Source organism: Telmatherina bonti (genome assembly GCF_933228915.1).
Source record: "Telmatherina bonti genome assembly, chromosome: 15".
Taxonomy (NCBI): Eukaryota; Metazoa; Chordata; class Actinopteri; order Atheriniformes; family Telmatherinidae; genus Telmatherina; species Telmatherina bonti.
Window position 1 is genome coordinate 6,721,933 of NC_136613.1, and position 25,458 is coordinate 6,747,390.

Here is a 25,458-nt window from a genome sequence, read left to right on the forward strand (position 1 = left end):
ATCGTTATTTGTTTTTTTTATGATTTTATAAAGCTGTAATTTCACACAAGCATCACGCCGAAATCTGATCTTCAAGATCCTCCTTCCCACAGCTTTTAGATACAACCTGTCTCCAACGCACCTGAATCAAATAAATGGCCGTTTACCAAGCCCCTGCAAAGCTGAATGATGTGCAGACGATGGAATTCAGCCGTTTAATTCTGGTGTGTAGGAAATGTTGTGTCTAAAAGTTGATTTAGCACCTCTGGATTAAATCCTGAAACAAAAAAATCTGTAGCATTCATTGTCTCTGCTTGTTATCTGGTGATTTCCCAGTGATAAATGATGTCATAAACCAGAGATCACCAACTCAAGACCCTTTGGTCCAGTGTCCTGCAAATTTTAGATGATTCTAGGTAGCAATGCCGGATTCAAATGGGATGGGTCTCTAAACGCTTGTTGCTCAGTATGATCCTACCAATGAACCATTGGTTTGAGTCATCTGTGCTCCAGCAGGAAAACATCTAAAACTTGCAGGGCAGTGACCCGAGAGTTGATCCCTGTTTTAGATGTTTCCCTGCAACAATGCCTGATTCCAATGAGATAGGTTTAATTGGAATCAGGCATTCCAATGCCAATCAGCAACGCCTGATTCTAATCTAATTGCAGCAGGGAACATCTAAAACCTGCAACAACCCATCTCATTAGAATCAGGCGTTGTTGCAGATTTTAGATGTTTCCTTGAAGCAATGCCTGATTCTAATCGAATTGCAGCAGGGAATATCTAAAACCTGCAAGGCACTGGGACAAGATGTTTTAGATGTTTCCCTGTTGCAAACCTGATTCACTGATGGACTATTTAGAGGATGATGCAGAACTTGACAACAAGCAGTGTGGAAACTATTTCCTTTGAGTCAACATGGAAACATCTAAACCCTGCAGGACTTTTTCTCAGAAGGTCCAGAGTTGGTGTTCGACCAATAAGAAAGGAATGAAATAAATTTTGCAGGAGCACACCAAAGAAGAGTTGGACAGCTGGAAGATTGTCCGTGTAAGCGAGGACTTTCGGGTTATTGCTCTTGGGCTTCCTGTTCCCAAATACAAGGGGAACCCTCTGGATCCTCCCCTCCGCTCTCGCTTTCAGGCCAGAGACATCTATTACCTGCCGTTCAAGGTCAGTGCAGTAATCTGCAGATAATCCTGCACCACCAACACCGACTTGTGTTTTGCATGAAAAGCCCAGCACGTGTTTCAATCTTCGTGTTTTTTAGGACCAGCTGGAGTTGTTGTATGCAGCAGGACCCAACGTGGCTGCAGAAAGGTATTGCTGAGACCTTTTTCAAATGGATTCCCTATGATCTTTGCAGTTTTTTGATCTTGTGTCCTGTTTGTTAGGGTGTCACAGCTGCTGTCCCTCGCCACCACGCTGTGCTCCCAGGAATCATCCAATCTAGGCCTCCCTGACTTCCCTGTGGACAACCTGCTTCCGGCCCTCCGTATTCTGGTGAGACTCAAGAAAGAAATCCAGAATTTGCATATTTAAAAAAATAAAGAAAGAAGATGCTCAATGCTTTTCTTTTCTTTGTTGTTGCAGAACGCTATCCCCACACTGTCCTCCCAGCAGCTAATCCCGAGGCTTTACCCTTACAAAAGTATCTTGGGCAAGGATGGACATTCTGCTGTCGAGGGCGTGCTGAGTGTAAGTCAAGAACTGGACACCATTCAGCGGTCAACCTAAAATATTTATATATTTCCAACATGCTTAACATTTTTCACAGCGATTCGAGCTTTTTGATGGCCACCGGCAGCCAGCACCCAGCGCCATTTTGAATGTATCCGCTTCAAAAGAACTCGAAGGCCATGCAGATGTCACAGTGCATGTCGGGGACAAGGACATCACCTTCCAGGTACTGAGCCAGGAGATGGTTAACGTCATTTCTAGTCAGGACCTGGAATTAAAATAGATTTTTGACCTTTTTTTTCCGCATCATTTGGCAAAAATCACTTGAAAGCTGCAAAATCAGACAAGAAGACTAAATAAAAGTCTGAAACTTCCTTTGGTCTTTCATTTGTTACAACGTAGGGAGTCCAAAACAACACCTCTATGTCTGGTTTGAGAATGAAAATGAAACCCAGTTTGCACCAGTAGGTTGCATTTTCAGCCATGTTTAAATAAGATAAGATAAACTTTATTTATATAGCGCTTTTCATAGACACAAGGTCACAAAGTGCTTCACAACAATAGAAACATAGAAAACATCCAAAAGTATGCCTGTAAAATGTAATTTTTTAACAACGGAACAGGCGTTTTTCATAACTATTAAGCCATATGATGCTTACAGCTAAAAAAAAAAGTTTCCCTCAAAGGGTTCTATGTCAGACTGTTGACATGTTGCTGTAGCATCATGCTTAATTTTTTAGGTGAGCTGTGTCGACTCAAACAGATATCTACAAGAATTGTGCAAAAAGACAATAACTTGGATATCCATTTGATTGAATAAGGTGTGTTGCAGCTGGGAAACATGTAAAGATTACTAGACCAAGAGGTCCACTGGACCAGGTGAAGGTGGAAGAAGTTTTAAAGTGATTTAATTTTTTAAAGATCACAACAACCAGACATTTTAACAGCTGGTCACTGAACGTTTCTTTTATTTGTGTTATTATTTATTATTTAAAATGACTGTTTCATGTCGGGTTCATGTCTTCATCAAACGTTAGGTTCCAGTGGGTACCAAGGGACCACGTTCCCCCAACAGCAGTTCCACCTTCGTTAACACACCAAGCCATTGCCAGCTGCTGGCTGAGATGATGCAGTCGCACATGGTGAAGGACATGTGTCTGATAGGAGCCAAGGTAGCTGACGTAGCCTCCTCGCCTACACCACTCATGATGTTTGAACTTAACAACAGGCATCTTGTCTTTCTCAGGGCTGTGGAAAGTCGGTGATTGCCAGAGAGTTTGCTGAGATGCTGGGCTACAGCATAGAGCCCGTCATGCTCTACCAGGTAAACAACACCTTTAAGATGTAATTATTTAATCAAGTCAGCAGCAGATAGTTTTTATTTGAAGTGAACATTTCTTGAGCCACAGGCTTCAAATAATAAATGAGACATTGAGGTATTTCCCATCTGCCAGTCTTGTCTGCTGACCCACATTGTGCAACATATGTCGCAGTTTTTTTTACACACTTAATCTTTAATTAATTTCCTTCACTTACATTTGAAATTCAGGCTTTCATAATATGCTTTACTTTCATCTATCAAATGAAGGAAGAGTCAAAGCAGCGTGACTTAGACTGGAAATGTTTCTTGCCACCAGCTGGTTTTCCACTGACATTCAATGTTTTTCCTGCGTGCATATGTGACCAGTTTATTTGTCTGGATCTGAAAGTCCTGGAGGATCTACACTCTGTCAGTTTCCGCCACCTTTAGAGGCATCTTCCATTTTGACTTTAGGCTTCTAAACGTGGACCTACATGTTCTCATACCACCAGCTACCCTTTCCAACTAGTTTGCTGAAATATGTACACTGATTGGCCATTCTATTAGATCCACCTTGGTTCCACCTCATCATGATGAGAATCTCCCGTTCCACCTCATCACCATGAGAATCTCCCGTTCCACCTCATCATGATGAGAATCTCCCGTTCCACCTCATCACCATGAGAATCTCCCGTTCCACCTCATCACCATGAGAATCTCCCGTTCCACCTCATCATGATGAGATTCTCCCGTTCCACCTCATCATGATGAGAATCTCCCGTTCCACCTCATCACCATGAGAATCTCCCGTTCCACCTCATCATGATGAGAATCTCCCGTTCCACCTCATCATGATGAGAATCTCCCGTTCCACCTCATCACCATGAGAATCTCCCGTTCCACCTCATCACCATGAGAATCTCCCGTTCCACCACATCACCATGAGATTCTCCCGTTCCACCTCATCACCATGAGAATCTCCCGTTCCACCTCATCATGATGAGAATCTCCCGTTCCACCTCGTCACCATGAGAATCTCCCGTTCCACCTCATCACCATGAGAATCTCCCGTTCCACCACATCACCATGAGATTCTCCCGTTCCACCTCATCACCATGAGATTCTCCCGTTCCACCTCATCACCATGAGAATCTCCCGTTCCACCTCATCACCATGAGAATCTCCCGTTCCACCTCATCACCATGAGAATCTCCCGTTCCACCTCATCACCATGAGAATCTCCCGTTCCACCTCATCACCATGAGAATCTCCCGTTCCACCTCATCATGATGAGAATCTCCCGTTCCACCACATCACCATGAGAATCTCCCGTTCCACCTCATCATGATGAGAATCTCCCGTTCCACCACATCACCATGAGAATCTCCCGTTCCACCTCATCATGATGAGAATCTTCCGTTCCACCACATCACCATGAGAATCTCCCGTTCCACCTCATCACCATGAGAATCTCCCGTTCCACCTCATCATGATGAGAATCTCCCGTTCCACGTCATCACCATGAGAATCTCCCGTTCCACCACATCACCATGAGATTCTCCCGTTCCACCTCATCACCATGAGAATCTCCCGTTCCACCTCATCATGATGAGAATCTCCCGTTCCACCTCATCACCATGAGAATCTCCCGTTCCACCTCATCACCATGAGAATCTCCCGTTCCACCTCATCATGATGAGAATCTCCCGTTCCACCTCATCATGATGAGAATCTCCCGTTCCACCTCATCATGATGACAATCTCCCGTTCCACCACATCATGATGAGAATCTCCCGTTCCACCTCATCATGATGAGAATCTCCCGTTCCACCTCATCACCATGAGAATCTCCCGTTCCACCTCATCACCATGAGAATCTCCCGTTCCACCTCATCATGATGAGAATCTCCCGTTCCACCTCATCATGATGAGAATCTCCCGTTCCACCTCATCACCATGAGAATCTCCCGTTCCACCTCATCATGATGAGAATCTCCCGTTCCACCTCATCATGATGAGAATCTCCCGTTCCACCTCATCATGATGAGAATCTCCCGTTCCACCTCATCACCATGAGAATCTCCCGTTCCACCTCATCATGATGAGAATCTCCCGTTCCACCACATCACCATGAGATTCTCCCGTTCCACCTCATCACCATGAGAATCTCCCGTTCCACCTCATCATGATAAGAATCTCCCGTTCCACCTCGTCACCATGAGAATCTCCCGTTCCACCTCATCACCATGAGAATCTCCCGTTCCACCACATCACCATGAGATTCTCCCGTTCCACCTCATCACCATGAGAATCTCCCGTTCCACCTCATCATGATGAGAATCTCCCGTTCCACCTCGTCACCATGAGAATCTCCCGTTCCACCTCATCACCATGAGAATCTCCCGTTCCACCACATCACCATGAGATTCTCCCGTTCCACCTCATCACCATGAGATTCTCCCGTTCCACCTCATCACCATGAGAATCTCCCGTTCCACCTCATCACCATGAGAATCTCCCGTTCCACCTCATCACCATGAGAATCTCCCGTTCCACCTCATCACCATGAGAATCTCCCGTTCCACCTCATCACCATGAGAATCTCCCGTTCCACCTCATCATGATGAGAATCTCCCGTTCCACCACATCACCATGAGAATCTCCCGTTCCACCTCATCACCATGAGAATCTCCCGTTCCACCTCATCATGATGAGAATCTCCCGTTCCACCACATCACCATGAGAATCTCCCGTTCCACCTCATCATGATGAGAATCTCCCGTTCCACCACATCACCATGAGAATCTCCCGTTCCACCTCATCACCATGAGAATCTCCCATTCCACCACATCACCATGAGAATCTCCCATTCCACCTCATCACCATGAGAATCTCCCGTTCCACCTCATCATGATGAGAATCTCCCGTTCCACCTCATCACCATGAGAATCTCCCGTTCCACCACATCACCATGAGAATCTCCCGTTCCACCACATCACCATGAGATTCTCCCGTTCCACCACATCACCATGAGAATCTCCCGTTCCACCACATCACCATGAGAATCTCCCGTTCCACCTCATCACCATGAGAATCTCCCGTTCCACCTCATCATGATGAGAATCTCCCGTTCCACCTCATCACCATGAGAATCTCCCGTTCCACCTCATCACCATGAGAATCTCCCGTTCCACCTCATCACCATGAGAATCTCCCGTTCCACCTCATCACCATGAGAATCTCCCGTTCCACCTCATCACCATGAGAATCTCCCGTTCCACCTCATCACCATGAGAATCTCCCGTTCCACCTCATCACCATGAGAATCTCCCGTTCCACCTCATCATGATGAGAATCTCCCGTTCCACCTCATCACCATGAGAATCTCCCGTTCCACCTCATCACCATGAGAATCTCCCGTTCCACCTCATCACCATGAGAATCTCCCGTTCCACCACATCACCATGAGAATCTCCCGTTCCACCACATCACCATGAGAATCTCCCGTTCCACCACATCACCATGAGAATCTCCCGTTCCACCACATCACCATGAGAATCTCCCGTTCCACCTCATCACCATGAGAATCTCCCGTTCCACCTCATCATGATGAGAATCTCCCGTTCCTCCACATCACCATGAGAATCTCCCGTTCCACCACATCACCATGACAATCTCCCGTTCCACCTCATCACCATGAGAATCTCCCGTTCCACCTCATCACGATGACAATCTCCCGTTCCACCTCATCACGATGACAATCTCCCGTTCCACCTCATCACCATGAGAATCTCCCGTTCCACCTCATCACCATGAGAATCTCCCCGTTCCACCACATCACCATGAGAATCTCCCGTTCCACCACATCACCATGAGAATCTCCCGTTCCACCACATCATGATGAGAATGTCCCGTTCCACCTCATCACCATGACAATCTCCCGTTCCACCTCATCACCATGAGAATCTCCCGTTCCACCTCATCACCATGAGAATCTCCCGTTCCACCTCATCACCATGAGAATCTCCCGTTCCACCTCATCACCATGAGAATCTCCCGTTCCACCACATCATGATGAGAATCTCCCGTTCCACCTCATCCCAAAGCTGCTCTGCTGGATGTAGATCTGGTGACTGTGGAGCCGTTGGAGGACAGTGAACTCATCGTCATGGTGGAGATGATGTGAGCTTTGTGAAATGGTGCATCATCCTGCTGGAAGTTTCCATCAGAAGATGCTACACTGTGCTCAGAAAGGGATGGACATGGTTGGAACCAGTGTTTACTGGACTTCCTGTTGTCTTTCTATCATCTCCAACCAGTCTGTGTAGTCTCCTGACCTTTGACATTCTGGTCCAGACAACTGCTCCTCGCTGGATATTTTCTCTTTTTCCAGAACATTCTCTGTAAACCCTAGAGATGGTTGTTTGTGAAAATCCCAGTAGATCAGCAGTTTAATACACAAACCAACAACGGTGCTGCATTAAAAGCCACTTAAATCTCCTTTCTTTCTCACTTTGTTGCTGAGTTTGAACATCAGCATATCGTCTTAGTCACGTTAACATGGTCAGATGTACTGAGTTGCTTCCTTGTGATTGGCTAATTTTGCTAATTTATGTTGACAGACATGGCTGCATGAAAAAAAATAAATTCAGATATTTAACTTTTGCCATTTCAGTTATTTTAAAAGAGAAAAAGTGAAAAGTTTTTTCCTTGTTTTCTTGACTCTTAACGGTTAACTTTAGTTTGGTGGTAATAACTTGGATTGGAGATCGTAGATTGGATTTTGAAGCTAGTCACAGTTATGATATTAACATAATTCTATGGATTTAAGCCTGGAGAGTCTGGAATTTTCCAGGACAATGACTCAAACATGGATTCAGGAAGCTGTTTGTCTGTTTACCCACGTAAATACGACACAAGTGCGTCTAATTGGTTTATCGCTCATACACGATTAAAAATAATTGACTATGGAGCCATGAAGGTTGTGTCTTAAGATGCTCCACACGTTCCCTTCTTGGTTTTGTGCTTGTGATTGTGCAGGAAGTGGGCGTGCTGAAGCATTATGTGTGAATGTATCATGCTGCAGCTATTTTTAGCCAGCTAAGGTCAAGGGTGACTTGTGCTGCGGGAGTTGCTGAATCCTTCACTGGGCATTCTGAGGCTCTGAAAAGTCCATTTTTGGAAAACAAATACTGCAGGTGGACTGTCTTTATGTTTCTTTCTCTCTTTTGAATGAACCTGAAAGCATCTTGGCATTAGCCATGATAAGACCTGGTTCAAAGCCTCAGTTCATCCAGCTCTTAATCTCCTATGTCCTTCAGTAAATGATAACTGGAGCGTCCTTCAGTAGAGGACGAAAGATAAAGCCTTCCCACAAGTCTTTGCTCCATGACACCCCCATAGGCTGGTAGTTTAAATCTCAACATTTACACAAAGGCATGTTAGATGTTTTTAACTGGATGATTATGATTCAATGTGGCTGAAACATTCGACTGATTTGTATAGTTGTAGATTTTTAGACCTAAAGATGCATTTCAGTCATGAATAAATTCAGCGATTATAATATTTCAGTCATCCAACTGTTACGTTATTCATGATAATAGAGAAGAGTTGACACGAACAGCCGTTTTTCTAGCTTTGCAAGTGAAGGTGTCATGGGGTGGGTGCTGAGGTGTGGACCCAAATGCAGACCAGAGAGGCAGGGATGCAGAATCTAGAGGATTTATTCTTTCCATGACAGAATACATGAGACATGAAGACGCACAGGGACTAACTCAAACACAATGAACCCACAAAGCACAACTCAACTGAGGGCTAGAAATACTGACAGAACTTAACAAGACACAGATGTAAAGAATGAACTAAGGAGACCAGGTAATCTATCTAACAACAACAAAGGCTACACAGGAAACAGGGAAAAACTACAAAATAAAACAGGAACCTGAAACAAGGAAACATCCCATCATAACAGAAGGAACATATTTCCCTGCATGGAGGACGCAGGAAGACGTGCATATAGTCCAGGATGTCCAGACATGTGATGAGAAAATAAATGTTATAGGCTCAAAAAACTCTGATCATTATGCTCACTGACACTTTATCAGGTACACCCGTTTAATTGTTTGGAAATGCAAATATGTAATCGGCCAATCACACGGCAGCAACTCAGTGTGTTTAGTCATGTATAGGGATACACCGATCCACTTTTAGGGAGTTCCGATCCGATAAATCTGCCGATCCCAATATTAGTCGATACCCCATCTGTTTATGTGAACATTACTGTGACTCTGGTTATTACTGCTGTTATAACTGTGTAAGATTTCATTAGGTTGTAATAAATGAGCCATCCTTTCTGAAGTTACCTCACCAATACAAATATAATAACATTACAGATCTAACAATTTTATTCTGATTTGGCACATTTTACTTAAATACAACTAGAAATGTGTGGTTTTGGAACAAAGATCGAGATTTTAGTGTAACAAAAAATGTCACATTTTAACATTCAAAGCATTTATTTCTTTTTAAACACGCCCAAAGCATGTCATCAAACACATCTGCGCTGGCTTGACTACTGATAATGAGGTGTATCAGTTGTGGTATCGGTAAACTTTTAGTGATAAGTACGAGTAAACACGCTTGGTAATGAGCTGATACCGATACTGGTATCGGTATCGGTGCATCGCTAGTCATGTAGACGTGATGATGTCAGGTCAGGCGGTGGGGATGAGGACCCAAACGCAGAGATGAGCCACAGGGATGCGGGTTTCAAGGAGATTTATTTTAACCCAAGGAACTCAGGGGACTAAAACAACAAAATGATCCAGCAACTGGGAACAGAAAACCAGGAGAATATATACAGCCAACATAACGAGACACAGGTGTAATGACTTAACCGAGGACCAGGTGATGTAATGAACAGAAACGAAGGTCAAACAAGAAACAAGACAAGTGAACTAAACAGGAAAATTATAAAATAAAACAGGAAACCAGACATGAAGACACACAATTCACCACATCATGACAGATGAAGTCTGAGCTAAGCATCAGAGGAAGACTCTAAACGTGGCATCATGTTAGTCTGAGTATTTACTGGGATTTTCACACACAAGCATCTCTAGTGTTTGCAGAGAAGGTTCTGTAGAAGAGAAAACATCCAGCAGCCGTCTAAACTCAGATTTACCCTTCAGTGTATCAGGTGGTGATGGTTTATACCTGCTGGGATGATCCTTATGTCACTCCTTTACAGTTATTTATTTATCTAAACTTGCTCTGCATAAAGCTACGTCTTTAAAGTTTATCATGATGTTTATGGGTATTTACTGACAGTTTTATCAGATCACGTCCGTCTTGCATGTTCAGTTAGCCTGCAAGGCCATTTCCACCGTTAGATTACTTATATTTGCAGGCACACTTGGAACAATTGAAACCCTGTTTTTTTTTCCCCATTATCGTAGCAACATGTTCTTCTGCATCATTTTTTTTCCTTTATGTTTGCCATAGAAATGGCTCCTGTGGAATAAATAACTTTCCATCCATCCATTTTCCTAACTGCTTTGGATGGTGGGAGGAAGCCGGAGAACCCAAGCATGCACGGGGAGAACATGCAAACTGTACGACCAGTATGGAGAGAGATCAGTTTCTTTATTATCCAATCAAATAAGTTAGATTTGAAACCAGAGTAAAAAAAAAGTAAGAATCAAATTTTAGATAAAAACAAATTAGGTTCCTCTTAAAAAATATCTATATTTGAGAAAGCATACATCTCCAACTTCAATCAAAACTAATGTTTTCAATCAAAACTACAGTTTTCTTCAATTAAAAACTAATGTTTGTCAGTGAAAAATTACAACCACTGTGCATAAAAATAAGTCCTCTTCTCTTTACAGTGAAAAACATTTGGTTACAAGTTGTAAAGTTTTGTTTTCAAATCAGTTCCCTTTGCTGGCAACTTCTAAAGTTTTGGTTGCGAATTTAACTGCATTTGATGGGCGGGGCTTGTGCTGGTGAGTGAGAGGAGAGTTTCTATTGGTTGGTTTCACCTGGCTCCGGCGCCAGCTACGTCTTCTACGTTTCACCCATTTCTCTCTTGCCGTCCTGCTTGCAGCTGTTGGCAGGGACGGTCTTTGCTATGGGCAATGTGGGCGACCGTCCAGGGCGCAACCTTTTTGAAGGGCGCACAATTTTTTTTTTAATTTGAACCTAATTTGTTTCTATCTCTACAAAAAAAAAAATAAAAAAATTGATTCTCACTTTTTTTTGCTCTCAAAAATCATTTTTGGTTTCAAATCTAACTTAATTGATTGGATAATAAAGAAACAAATCTCTCTCCACAGACCAGCCGGAGCTTGAACCAGCGACCTACTTGCTGTAAAGCTGCAGTGCTAACCACTACCCCACCGTGCAGCCCAGCATAAATCACATATTATGAGTTTATTTGTTTATTTTGTCAAAACGGTGAAGAAACAGACGGCAGGGCTCCTCAGTGTGGTTGTTTTCATTTCGTACACAACAAGTTGGCTCACTGTGTTTTAACGTGACATAATAAATAATCTTTGGCAGTAACGAGACCACTTGACCTCTGCAGCGTCCCTGTTATGAGAGCAGAGGGATAGCTGCATCCAGCCCTGTTTCTCAGCAGCATCTTCACCATCGATCCGTCGTTACAAGCCAGCTAGTCGCTCTTTAAGGAGTTTTTTCAACTAGACGCAGTTAGCAGCTTGCTAATCGCAGCCTGGAACAAATTGTGCACATCTTCCCCTCTTCTGCCCTGCAACACTGCCATGACATGTTGGCATGATATTGAATATGACAGCCTTGCTCAACAGACACCCTCCAACACAGAAGTGCCATTAAGTGTTATCTGTAGAGTCCAGATCTCCTGGCTGGATGGTGCGGGGGTCGACTTAAAAGGGTTCATGATCAGAAATAAAGCTTAGTTTCACTGTGTGGTTATAAACTCACTTTTTCAACTTCTTTCATTTATTTTTTCACTTCAATATTTTGTATTTTGTTCATGTAAGCTGTAAAAATTGTAGACCTTAAAGCCTTGGAGGATTATTTAGCAAGACATCTGAGGCACTGCTGTAAAGGTCTCACTTATTTCATGTATTATTTTCAGTTATTTTGCTTTTTAGCTCTTTTAATTTAAGGCAAACTTTCAGATTTGTTACCTTAGTCAAGGTGGAGGTCATTTTTACGGTGTAGTTGGTTTCTTTGTCATCTGTTGGCAACATAACTTAAAAGGTTATGGAGGGATTTTGATTAAATTCTCAGGAGAAGTCAGAAATGCAATTAGAAATCAGATTTCGGGGGCGATCCGGAACGTCGTCTGGATCCAGGAAATTTTTTTAAAGGATTATTTAGTCTTGGAGATAAGAATCATTTTGCCATTACAGCTTCTAACTCATCAGATATCAGTCATAACTCATCATTTTGTTCTATTTGAAATATAAAAATATGGAGGTTGTTTTTACCGACTTTACTTGTTTGTCTGTCTGTGTTCAAGATAACTTAAAAAGTTATGGACCGATTTTTATGAAATTTTCAGGACTTGTTGGAAACGTGAAAAGGAAGAACTGGTTTAATTTTGGTGGTGATCTGGATCACCGTTTGGATCCAGGAACTTTTTAAAGGTCCTGGCGGAAGTTTCGCAGCTTTTTCAGTGTTTTTCTGGGTAACTTCTGAATGGTCCAGTTTTATACAGCACTTTATTTTCAGACTTTGTACAACTGTATCTCGATATTGATAAATTAATAAATGTAAATGAAAGAAAGAGTGAACCGTGGTCAAGATAAAGCAGCAACTATTCCTGTATTTTGTTCAGCATATGGTTGCAATATCTGGCAAAATATTGAAAGCAGATTGTGTGGAATTACATTTCACAAGGTTGAATAATAATTTATTATTTGACTAAATAAAAACAGATAAATCCAAATGCATCAATAAACAATCAAACATGTTTGTATCAATTTAATTTAAACATTTATTTATATTGCAGCTACTTTATGTCTTGATTAAATAGCATTATAAAGATAGTTTAGCATAAAAACATGTCTTTTTTTTAAAAATGTTTTACAGTGATCTGTATCATAACAATATCTCTGCGTTTTGTAACAAACCAAACTGTGAGAAAATCAGGTCAAAATTGGGGAAGTTATTGTTGTGGTTGGACCTACACCTTACAAATAAATGCATTGGAGGTGCATGGAGACCCATCCAAGATGGCGGCGTGATGAGACGTCAGCTCGTAGAGGCAGCGCGGTACGATGTGGCGTCTATGTTTATATGATGTCTATGGGTCAGACCTGGGGTTCAGGACCCGATAAACCTCCAAGGGGAGGCGGCTAGGAGGTGTCTCATACAGATGCCTGAACACACTAAGCTCCCACCAGATGAATGAGCTCCTCACTGGGGGCTTTTTGACCAAACTGGTTCCAGAGCTGGTTCCAGAGCCAGACTAAGCACCGGTTCTCAAAACCGGTTCTATCCTGGCACCAACTCGTTGCTGGGCCGGAGTTTGGAACCGCTCCACGTTGTGTGCGTCAGCAGCTGGTAGCGGGGTGACCTGACCAAAATATGAGTGTTGAAAGGGTTTTTTTTATTTGGTTTAGAAAGTTTATTTGAACATAATGACAAAATTAAGAAAAGAAAGAGGAAAAAAAACATAAATCATTCAAAAGGAGTGGGTAGACGCATAAGTTTATATATAATCCCCCCCCCAGTGATGAGGTGATATAACATCAATAACAACAATAAATAATCCATCAGCAATACAGTAACCATAACAACCCACTATATTTGTAATACCTGTACTAAAATAATATCATCCTTAATATGTCATCATTTAATCCAGTACAGTGATGGAGTAATGCAGTAATACTACTACTACTAGTAATAATATTATTATTATTTAATATTAATATTATTAATATTGTTAATAATATTATTTATTATTATTATTATTAATAAATGATAATTAATAATATTACAACAAGAAATTAGTTTGACAAAGTTTACAGAAGATATCTGGAGACCAGAAGAAGGATCTGGAGGCTGCAGCAAATAACGACCCAGAAGAAACCCACATTTCCAGATCCTGAATTCTGTTCTTGGTGACCGGCGGGCGATGACGCAGAACCGACCCGACTCTTTGGGTCGAAACCAAAACCAGTTGTTTGCTAGCACCGAAGCTGAACCAGCTCCTGGCTCTGGCACCAGAACCAGTTCTTCTTTGGTCTAAAAGCTCTAAACTGAGCTGACAGAAGCTCCTTCAGCTGCCTGCTCTGCCATCGCAGATGAAGCTTTCACCAGTACATCAAGCGGTTCTGCTTTCAGCTCGATGCGGCGCCCCCATATCTGCTGACGAAGCCCTGATCCATCCATCCACCTCTCGCTCCACCTATCAGTCTAAACATTTCCAGATTTCTAAAGATGCAAACATGTTGAGAAGAAACGTTTTCAGGAGATATTCCCCCCCGTCCACGCCTGACCTTTTTCTCTCCTTTTTATCAGTCCATCATGACTTTGTCCTCCTCTGCTCTTGTTTCACCCCCTCTCGCCTCTTCCTCCATGACTTCCAGGACATGACGGCCCGGGACCTCCTCCAGCAGAGGTACACCCTTCCCAACGGAGACACGGCGTGGAGGCCGTCTCCGCTGGTCACCGCCGCCATCGAGGGCAAGCTGCTCATCCTGGACGCCATCCACACGGTCAACCTGGGAACCCTGGCTGTGCTCTCCAGGTACTCCGGCTGATAAATGCAGAGCATCACACACACACACACACACACACATGCTTCTCACGCTCCACTGCGCCTTGTTTTCCAGGCTGCTCCATGACAGGGAGTTGGATCTTTATGATGGTTCCAGGCTGCTGAGGTGGGACAGATACCAGACTCTGAAGCAGCAGCTGCAGCTCACTGACCAGCAGCTGCAGGAGAGGTGAACACACACACACACACACACGTCAGGGTTAAATAACGAGAGGAAATGTGACTTTCCTAACGCAGTGTGCAGTGATGGGGAGGGAAAGTTGGTGCGTGACTGAGAAGTAACCAGTGTGAGGCGTTCAGATGGGTGTTTTGGAGGCTTTCTGTCTCATCCTCATCATCCCTCAGCTTTAGGTGTATGAGAAGGTGTGGAAAGATGTGTGTGAGGGAGAAAAAATGTAACAGGAACTCAGACAGTCTCACACTCTTCATGTGTGTTATGTGTCCCTCCTTCATCTGTGTTCCTATTAAACAAGCTTATTACGAAGCTCCTGTCGGGGGAGGGGTTGGGGGGGTTAGTCAGGTAGACTGGAGTTCACAAAGCAGTGGAGGCAGCAGGGAGGACGGAGCGCAGCGCGGGTTTAATGTCCTCAGGAGTGTTAACGTGCAGCGGAGCGCCGTTCATGGTTATAAAGCTGTTTTTAAACCTATAGGACTGTTAGAGTCTCTAGGTTTGTCACATGAAACGGGTTTGTGTTTACGTGCGTGCGTGCGTGTGTGTGTGTGTGTGTGTGTGTGTGTGTGTGTGTGTGTGTGTGTGTGTGTGTGTGTGTGTCTTAAAAAGTGGCCGAGGCTGGCAGGGAGGATGTTTGTGGTGGGGCGTCTGGATTAACTGTATCCACTTCCTTTTCCTCCACTTCTGTGGCTCAGACAAAGTTTGTATTTATATATATGCAAGTGTGTGTGTGTGTGTGTGTGTGTGTGTTTTTGCCTGACCGCCATGATTTCAGAGTGGGATCTATTTCCATCTCTGTAAATATCAGGATGTCTTTGGCTTTTTTGTTCAAAACAAACTTAACATGAATAAAATGAAAATATAGTCATACAACATTTTACATCACTTAACATAGTTTATAATGTTCTTAAATGTGTTTTTATATACATATATATGTATATATATATATGTATATATATATGTATATATATATATATATATATATATATATAATTTATAAAAGAGTCTATTAATAAAGTTGCTTTTAGTATCATATAATAAAGATATAACATAGGAATATTCTACAGTTATAATACCGTAAAAAGTGAAATCTGAAAATAAATAGATTGTAAATTCAGTTTAGTATATATATTTTGTTATGAATATAAGTATAATAATTTAAATATTCTGTTTACTGCTTAAAAAAATACATAGAAAAAGAAAACATTAGAAATGAACATTGAAAACAAACAATAACAAGCATGAAGGTTGAATTAGTACGAAGAAAACAAATGACATTCTATTCTATTCTATTCTATTCTATTCTATTCTATTCTACAGTTATTTAGCAGATGCTTTTATCCAAAGCGACTTACATGTGAGTGAGAACAACACAAGCATGAAATCAAACAGTAGAGGTCATCGTAGGAAGATGCTGGGGGACTGTCTAGTTGGATGCAGAACTAGGCTATTTAAACATTTTAAAACTTAATAGTTAATTTAGAATAGAAATACAGATAAAATCTGGATAATGTGATGTTTTGTTCAACGTGAGTCTTGTTTTTTAATCAGTTTTCGACGGTAGAAATTAATTTTGCCTCAACGTTTTGGGACCAGGAGACAGACCGACCGACTGACGGTAACTACGGGAACAACAGACAAAATGAGAAACCAACTCACCGTTTGGATGCATCCAGCATTACTGCGTATGAATAATGCTAATAATACCGGCCTATGATATGTGCATGCATGCATGCCGTCTCATCCCACACCTTCATCCAGTGAGGATGATGATGGTTAGCGCTGGCGTTCGCCTGCAGTGGAGTAAATATATCCAGCGTGGGTGTCTCTGGCTTGGCAGACATGGACCCTGCTGTCCTGTTGAATCAGAGGAGTTCACAACCAGCTGTCAGAAGTCATGCTTTTGACCCTGACATAGATTGGGTGGGACACTCTCACACACACACACACACACGCACATTCACACACATCTGAGCCTCCTTCCCACAGCTACTTGGACACGGCTCAACAGATGTTCGACGGCGTGCGTCTTCCACTGCTGGTGTGCAGCTGTGTGTGTGTGTGTTTGTGTGTGTGTTCAGGTCGATCTTCCCCGTCCATCCGTCGTTCAGAGTGCTGGCCCTGGCAGAGCTTCCCGTTGTGGGCGCCACGTCGAGCAGCAGCAGCAGCAGCAAAGGTCAGCAGTGGTTGGGCCCTGAGCTGCTCACCATGTTCCTGTACCACGCCGTCACGCCGCTGGCCAGAGCGGAGGAGATGGAGCTCATCCAGGGACTGGTGAGCGCCGCAGCCAGCAGCTCATCTGACAGGAAACCTCCCTCCACATCAAACCTCCCTTTCTCTTCCAATTTATAGACGCCTAATGTTCCAAAAGAAGCAGCAGAGCAGCTTTTGCACCTCACACACAGCCTCCGCAAGACAAACGACCCCACAGTAAGTTAGTCTGCTGTTTTCCACCTCGCTTGCTCGTACCAGAGCGAAACAAAGTGTTCGCATACGGCTTGTCTCTCCAGGCGCAGTCCCTCGCCTCGTCCCTCTCCACCAGGCAGCTGTTGAGGATTTCCCGCCGCCTCTCTCAGTACCCCGAGGAGAGCATCGCTCACGCCGTCAACAAGGCCTGTCTCTCCAGGTGCACATAAACACACACCCTCACACCTCGTAGCGTGTACGATGCCGTTTGATCTGCGCTGATAAAAGCGCCGTTATTTTCCTTCAGAGAGTGGCTTTCAGGGACCAGATGGATCAGGACATTATGGATCATTAAAAGTGGATTTTAGAGACACAAACTGCTTTGTGCAGATGAAACTTTACCTGATGTACCTGATGACATGACATCAGCACCATGCAGTGGTGTTATAAACCTTTATCTGCATTATGTCACCGTTAAAAGTTAGAAATCCATGCAGGACATATTTACCTCCGCCAAGGAGGTTATGTTTACGTCAGTTTGTCTGTTAGCAACATTACTCTAAAAGTTATGGATGGAGTTTGGTGAAATCTTCGGGATATGTTGGGGATGTCACGAGGAACAAATGATTACATTTTGGTGGTGATCCGAAAGAGATTCTGGTTTTTATATAAAAAGTACAAAGCAGACGCCGCGCCACTGACGACCACGTCACTGTATGCAGCGGGCGTGTGCATAACGGACGTAACTTTGGCTCTGATTGGCCGATCGGTACAACCAATCCCTCTGTCTAATCGTGTGATACGGTAGAATCACACTGATGTCATCATGTTTACATAAATGTGACCATTCAGCACCGACAAAGCAGGGAATGTTTGTGACGCTGAATGACTGACACCTGTTGTCGTCCAATCAAACTGATGTTACCGGGCAGAAAATGCTGATTTTGTCCGCCTAACTACTCCTGAAGCACCGTGGGAAACGCAGTCGCTTTACCTAATGCAGTTTTATGTCGGCGGATTCAAGTTTTGGAGGCAAAACAGCAAAAGTAAGACAGAATATGTAACGATGTTTTAAAAAAAAAATTATGCATAAATTCAGCTTCTTTTGACTCTGGTTGAGTGAATCTTGGTCATAGCGACATTAAACTGGTAAGACTGGAATCTGTGGGATGTGTGCTTTCAGTAGAGGTGCTGTTTGTTCGTTTCCATGCCACTGGGTGGACACGAGGGTCCGATGTTTTTGTTTACGTATTTCTGCGGACTTTGTTTACTTGGTCTTTTAATTACCTCACCAAGGAGGTTATGTTTTCACCGGAGTTTGTTTGGTTGTCTGTTAGCAACATTACTCTAAAAGTTATGGATGGATTTTGATGAAATTTTTGGGATATGTTGGGGGTCTCATAAGGAACAGATGTTTACATTTTGGAGGAGATCCAGAAGAGATCCTGGGTTCTGGATCACTTTGAAGTTATATTGGGTGTTAATCACAATATGCTTGGCGAAGGTCTGCTTTTCTAGTTATCCTGTTGTTTCAACATGTTAGATATACAAGCCACTCCCAGCTGCAACACATTTACCGGTATTTTTTATGCTTGGAAAGGATGACATCATATGACACATAACTTTATCTCAGAATTGTTACTTTTAATCCAAGTACATCACAATTTATAACTAATTATGTTTTATTTTGTTATTTATTTGTTATTTTGTCAGTTAAGATTGATTTGTTAAGATTTTCTGATGACTTAGGCAAGTTATTTGATATTGGATCAAAAGATGCTGTGGAGGAGATAAGAACCAAATAACTGCTCACAAAGGATGCCAAGGTAAAGGACATCAATTTCTACTTGGACCAACAGACCACTCGCCTGGCACACATGTCAGGTCATGACAAGGAGTTTGAGAAGGAGTCTAGAGAGAAAAACTTCCGAGAAGAAAGAGAAGAGAAAATGTTATCATCAGCGATGAAGACCCAGAGAACAGTCAAGGCACTAGTACTAGGGAAAGTTCCACAGTAGTGCAATGCTACATTGCAGCTAATAGAGACATGGGGTCTCACAGGCAACATTGTAGGCTTGGTATTTGATACTACAGCAAGCAACAGTGACATCAACAACGGTGCAGCAAAGCTGATTGAAGAAACACTAGACAAAAGGTATTCTACTTCGCTTGTGGCCATCACATATCAGAGGTAATAATTGGAGGTGCATGGGAAGCTGTGTTCAGCAAGATCAAGAGTCCTGACAACCCAAAATTCAGCAATGTGAAAGAGAAGTGGCAAAACGGCACCCATTGTATCATTCCTCAAATGCAGGGAATACTGGAACACCTGGCGATTAGTAGGAAGTTGACTGATACTGGGTTTCCCAATGAGATACACACCACTGAACAACCTTGTGCCAGGAGTTGACACCTTTCTTCTCTTTCCAGTTGGTTCATCCTGTTCACTTGCATCGCTAACCACTTCTCGCTGCATAGCTGTCTTGAAGGTGCCATGATGTCAGCAGTTCACAAATCTGACCAAATCAATCTTAACTGACAATCTCAAATAACGAAATAAAACATAATTAGTGACAAACTGTGATGTACTTGGATTAAAAGTAACAATTATGTGTCATATGATGTCATCCTTTCCAAGCATGAAAATATGAATGTTTGACATTGTTTGTGCATTAAAATTAGTTCAAATTTACACAGGTGTTAATGCGTTAACATCTATATGCAAGAACATTTTATTTGCTTTCATTTGGTACAACTTTCAATGCTATAGCCTGAACCTCTGGGAAGCTACAATGAAAACAAGGACATAATATCCCAGATTTTGCATTGTTTTTGAAAATCGTCAACAATAAAACTACATGGCTCTTGAGGCAGGCATAGCCAAGGTCCAAGATCAAAATAACTGGTATATTTATTTAAGTTAGACCTTGGAGAATGGGAAAAATATCAGTTTGCATATGTTTGATGAAAAAGGTCAAATTTGAAGAGGTCTAATACTACATACATACATATACTTAAAGCCATATCAACAAAATATTACATAAATATCCATCTACTTTTAATATTCCTGATATAATTTTTTTTTCTCATCCATGTACTTTTACAACATGAAATTTTTGTGCCTCTTTTTGAATATATTTATGTTTCTGCTTTGCTTTAACTCTTAATCCAGCATGTTCCACAAAGTCACTCCACAGCTTGATGTGCACATACTTTTTCATTGTTGTTCTTACTTTTTGTTTTCTAAATTGTAGCTTTCCCCTTATATTATAATTTCCTTTTTTTCTGTGAACATTCTCTGAATATTTCTGATAGTAAAAACCTAAAAATAACACTCAAACTGATTCAGAAGCCAAATTAAAGGTGACTTTTTATGCAGCATTTAAAGGATTATAACAACTCTAAGGTAGATCCAGATCTGTCTTTTTCTGCTGTGAACGTCTTGATCTGAATCACGTCTGTTGTCTGAGGGTGCGCAGATGTTTCAGTCCTTTCATGGCAGAGACGCAGACATGGTCAAATAAAAGTTTTATTGATGTGTTCTTCAGGTTCCTGCCCAGCCTGGCCCGTGCCTCTCTGGACAAAAGCCTCAGTAACTGCTCCATACAGGACAAACCGGACCCGGCTGAACACACCCGGGATCATCCATGTGAGTCCAAAGCACCTGAATAAAGATGTTTCCACTGCAGTTTGGATGTTTCAGGTAAAAACATGTTGAATCAGAGCAGAAAGGAGAGTTGGAGTTGATTTATCCATCTGCTGCAGACCAGGTATCAAAGCACCAGGTGTCCTGCAAAGGCTGTGAGGCACGGCAGCAGGCTGAATGTATTTATTAATAAAAAAAACTTTTATGCGAAAAAGTTGCACAAAAGGACATTTTCTGCTTTTTATTTTTCCCGTCTGATGAAAGAAAAATCCCAGCAGATTAAAAGTGAGACCAGGAATGACAAATGCTACAGCTGCAGATCAACTTTCCTGTAATAAAGACTCATCTGAGTCGTGCACGAGTCACGGTTAGACCCGAAGACCACCGAGTGTGTGTGATGTTCCACTTCCAGCCTGTGGAAGCAGAATGTGTTCAGCTGGTTGTGGAGAAGCTGCTGCTGGGATTATTGTGGATGATAGTCGGCTGATAATGTTTATGATAGATGATGGGGATGTGACGATACGCTTTTGTCCCGATTCGATTCGATTCCAATTTTTTGGCTGCCGATTGGATTTAAATTGCGATTCTCATAAATCTTCAATATAGCGGATATTTGTAAACTAAACACAAAAAGAAAAGTGTCAAAAACGTTTTTTGCTGGTCATTTTTCTTGATTTTAAAAACAACACAACAAGCCAGATCATCATTCTGCTGCTATAACGCCCAAGGAGACAAGTAAAAAGATCAATAAAAATGACAAAAATTAAATAATGGATTATTTTTATTTATTTGGGGAAAAAAAAAACTTAAAAATTGATTTTAAAATTGTGAAGCAAAATATCTTGATATTTGATTTTTTAATTCGATTTTCCCACCTCTAATAGATGCGCTCACATCAGACTCAGCGTCTCTCCACTTCTCTGCAGCGCTGATTGAACTTAAATAGATAAATAACGATGAAGCTGTGTGGTAAGGTGCATCAGGAGCATGTGCATACTTCTGGCTACCGTGACATTTTACTGTACTGAGTTTTAGCCAGCTCAATATTTGGTAGAAATCAGGCAAACGGGAATACGAGTACAAAAATATAACTTGATCTAAAGAAATACATTTAGATCAGAACAGATGAACAGAAACAGCAGGAAAATGTGTTTATGATGCAGTTGTGGATCTGCTTCGTTATAAACTGGGATTGATGGTTTATGTAACACCCTCCCTACATGAGGAAGGTTTTTGTATTTTCTACTCTTATTTGGAACAGTATAGCCAGGATTCAATGTGCTTATTTTTTCTTTTTGTAACATTTTGGTAGCAGTAAAAGTACTAGAGTAACTATAATTGAATAGATACATAAAAGTTGAAACAGTAGTGGATAATATAGTAGTGATAGGATAGTAGTGCATAGTAGTAGATAGTAGTAGTGGAGAACAAACGCTTAGTTTTGACATCACAAACCCAAACCAGTTTGCAGACACGGTTCAGGTTGGTTTACTTGCCGACGTTTTCAATCAGAGCTATTAGAGTCCTGAAATAATTTGCAGGAAGTCAAAAGGTCAAAGAGTGGAAGTCAGAATCTGGTCTGAGTGGAAAAATTCAAACTATGGAGAAAAAGTAAAGATTTCTGGAATTCAGCGTCTAAAGTCTGATTTCTGCTGGGGTATCATGGAAGAATAGATGAATTAAAGATCATTTTTCTTTCTTTCCACTTTTTAATTCCAGAAATTATGTTTTTCTTTTTTTTTTTTTAATTGTTTTTAAATATTTTATTTTGTTTAAATGTATTTTAAATTTGTAATGTCCATGTTCCATTTATATTGACTGGTTTTTAATGTTGGAGAATTTAGCACTTTGGTCAAGTTTTTTTTAATTTTTTTTTTTATTTAAGTGTTATAAATGAAGTTGCATCTAAAAATGTTGTGAAAATGGTGCAACTTTTTAATAATAATTTTATTTATATTGCATTTATTGATGTATTTGTCTATTTATTTATTGATTTACGCTTTCCTTTCTTGCATGTCAGGGTGCTGCAGTAATACAGAAACATAGAAATAAACCTACAACAGCTGCTTTTTGTGTTCAGTTGAATTCAGAACGTTTTTATTCTCATCGTTTATCTGAAGCTGCTGAGTTTCTCGGCGCTGGACAGCAGATAACCGTGCTGTTACACATCTGCAGGTGTGGTAAAGGATGGTGTGTTGACGATTGGCAGTGTGTCGGCTCCCGTCTACAAGCCAGACCAGAAAATGAAGGTTCCCGACGTGCTCTTCTACGACAACCCTCAGGTACGCACACAGCAGAAGGAAGACGTGCTTCATCCTGACAGCTGGTAGAATCCCACCTCACCGTTACGTTGCAGCCGCCGACCTGCTTTTGGTGGCATTTGCATACACCGTATGCCAATTCTGGTTGGCTCCCTCATTAATGTTCTCCTCTGTGGTCCAGAGTGACTAAATGCCCAGAGAGGAACCAGCAGAGGAAATGACACTCTGACATCCTCAGGCATGAGTAGTGACAGCGTGCGACCCAGATTCGTCTCTTCCCCACTCTGTCCTCATTCTGCCCTTTCCCTCTGCCTGCTTGTGTTGGAGATAAAAAAAAAAAAAAAAACAAGTGCAAGGAGGACGGCCTACTTATTCTCTGACCTGTTTTCTGTCTTCAGAAGGAGGTGATGTATTTTTCATAATGTGTGTAACACTGTGTGGGTTCAGCTGAAGTCGACAATTCTCCACCTGCTTGTGTCCCGGCAGCACATGATGGTGATGGAGGACATGCTGAAAGACTTTCAGTTGGGAGAGCACCTCCTCTTGGTGGGCAACCAGGTGAGCTAAATGACAGAAACATTTCCTAACTCCCCACTTTGCCAACATCAAAGCGTTTGTCCGTAGAGGTCGGATGATGACCGCCGTTTGCAGAGGCGGCTGCATGTCGACTCTGCAGCCGGCGCCCACACACGTCAGCTCAGTTTGAGCGCAGAGGGGAAGAGTTATGAAACGCGCTCACAAGTCGCTGTTGGCATCAGGACACATGCAGCACTCCCTCAGGGACGCAGTGTGTCCCCACTGCAGAGCCGATTAAAGGGAGGAGGGGGGAGAGAGAGTGGACATGGTGTACCCAGAGGAGGGTGTCTACGTTGCATACATGTCAACGGGTGCGATGTGAGAAAGTTTGAGTGGGAGAAGCCATTTGCAGATCGGAGTGCATGAGCGTGCATGGATGAAGCTGAGACATTAGGATCTGTCGGAGCAGCTTACTGGACGTCTGACAGACTGGCCGAGAGATGCAGCAGCCGACCGGAGAGGCAGTGGGAGTCCCGCAGAACAGCCCTGTTCCATCAAAACGGGGTTCTCCCTCTCTGCTGGTGACACAAACACCTCTTTATCTCTGTTTACAGCTGTGCAATGTGTAAAATAAAGGGTTCCTGATGCTGCTTTCTGTTTCAAACGCAGGCAGGAGTGCCAGAAACCAACAAAGAGAGGCTCCTGTAGCTTCTACTCTGTGGAAAATCACTTTACTTATCACACATGATCTGTCGCTCACTCAGTATCTTACAGTTTTAAACTCCAGTTTCATAAAACATGTTAATGTAGTAAGTTACGGTCCGTGTGAGGGTGAAATGGAGGTTAGAATGATACATTTATAGGCAGTAACTTTCTAATGAAGGTAGAGCTGTATCTGATCACATTTACAGTGGGGAAAGATTTAAGCCATTCCTTATCCTGTCTTCTTTTCACCAGGGAAACAGGAAATACATGCATTTGTCTTTGCATGTTCATTAAAACTTGTAGATAGTGTAAACGAGGCAGAAACGGAGTCTGCACGATACTGAGGGCTATGAAGGCAAATGTTTGCTTCTTCCTTCACCGCAGTCTGGACCCTCGTAGACAAACTTTTTTATTTCTTTCAATTTCAATTCAACTTTATTTATACAGCATCAAATCATAGCAATGCCATCTCAAGACACTTTACAGACAGAGATAAAACATAATGAAAGCCAATTCATAACAGCCTATATAATGAAACCAACAGATTGAGTTGAGTCCAACTCAATCTCCCATCCTGAGCAAGCACACTGGCGACAGTGGGAAGGAAAAAACTCCCTTTTAACAGGAAGGAAACCTCCGGCAGAACCCGGCTCAAGGACAGGCAGCCATCTGCCTCTGCTGTGTGGGGGGAAGAGGACAGAAAGACAACAGACAACAGGAACTGCTACTCCCGGCCAGGGAGACCTGCTGAGAAAGGAGACATACATGTTAATGATGCAACACTGTTATTGGGGGGGAATAAAAGAGAGAGATAAAGAAGCTCCGACGGTTAAAAGTGAAGTCTATGCGGAAGTACATAAAACTGTAGTTCCCCCTTCATCCACTAGGGGCTGCAAAACAGACCAATTCACCATAGACTCCCATGTTAAAAAGACCAACTTCACAGCAGAAATAAACATATTTACAACCTGGTTCAAAAATCCATTTTCAGTTTAATAGGTCAGGTTTACCTTCATGAC

At 42.3% G+C, this 25,458-nt stretch overlaps 1 protein-coding gene across 6 annotated transcripts in view; it reads left to right on the forward strand.

The window, feature by feature from the left end:
* vwa8 (von Willebrand factor A domain containing 8) overlaps positions 1 to 25,458 on the forward strand; it is a 116,755-nt gene that overhangs the window by 16,851 nt on the left and 74,446 nt on the right. For all 6 annotated transcript variants that reach the window (XM_079254073.1, XM_079254070.1, XM_079254072.1 and 3 more), the window contains 15 exons: positions 989 to 1,153; positions 1,251 to 1,300; positions 1,375 to 1,483; positions 1,574 to 1,678; positions 1,758 to 1,886; positions 2,698 to 2,832; positions 2,907 to 2,984; positions 14,543 to 14,703; positions 14,789 to 14,902; positions 16,987 to 17,179; positions 17,258 to 17,335; positions 17,416 to 17,531; positions 20,860 to 20,960; positions 23,133 to 23,239; positions 23,705 to 23,776. In XM_079254073.1, coding sequence (XP_079110199.1) covers positions 989 to 1,153; positions 1,251 to 1,300; positions 1,375 to 1,483; positions 1,574 to 1,678; positions 1,758 to 1,886; positions 2,698 to 2,832; positions 2,907 to 2,984; positions 14,543 to 14,703; positions 14,789 to 14,902; positions 16,987 to 17,179; positions 17,258 to 17,335; positions 17,416 to 17,531; positions 20,860 to 20,960; positions 23,133 to 23,239; positions 23,705 to 23,776 — 1,713 coding nt within the window. The remainder of the gene's footprint in view (positions 1 to 988; positions 1,154 to 1,250; positions 1,301 to 1,374; positions 1,484 to 1,573; positions 1,679 to 1,757; positions 1,887 to 2,697; positions 2,833 to 2,906; positions 2,985 to 14,542; positions 14,704 to 14,788; positions 14,903 to 16,986; positions 17,180 to 17,257; positions 17,336 to 17,415; positions 17,532 to 20,859; positions 20,961 to 23,132; positions 23,240 to 23,704; positions 23,777 to 25,458) is intronic.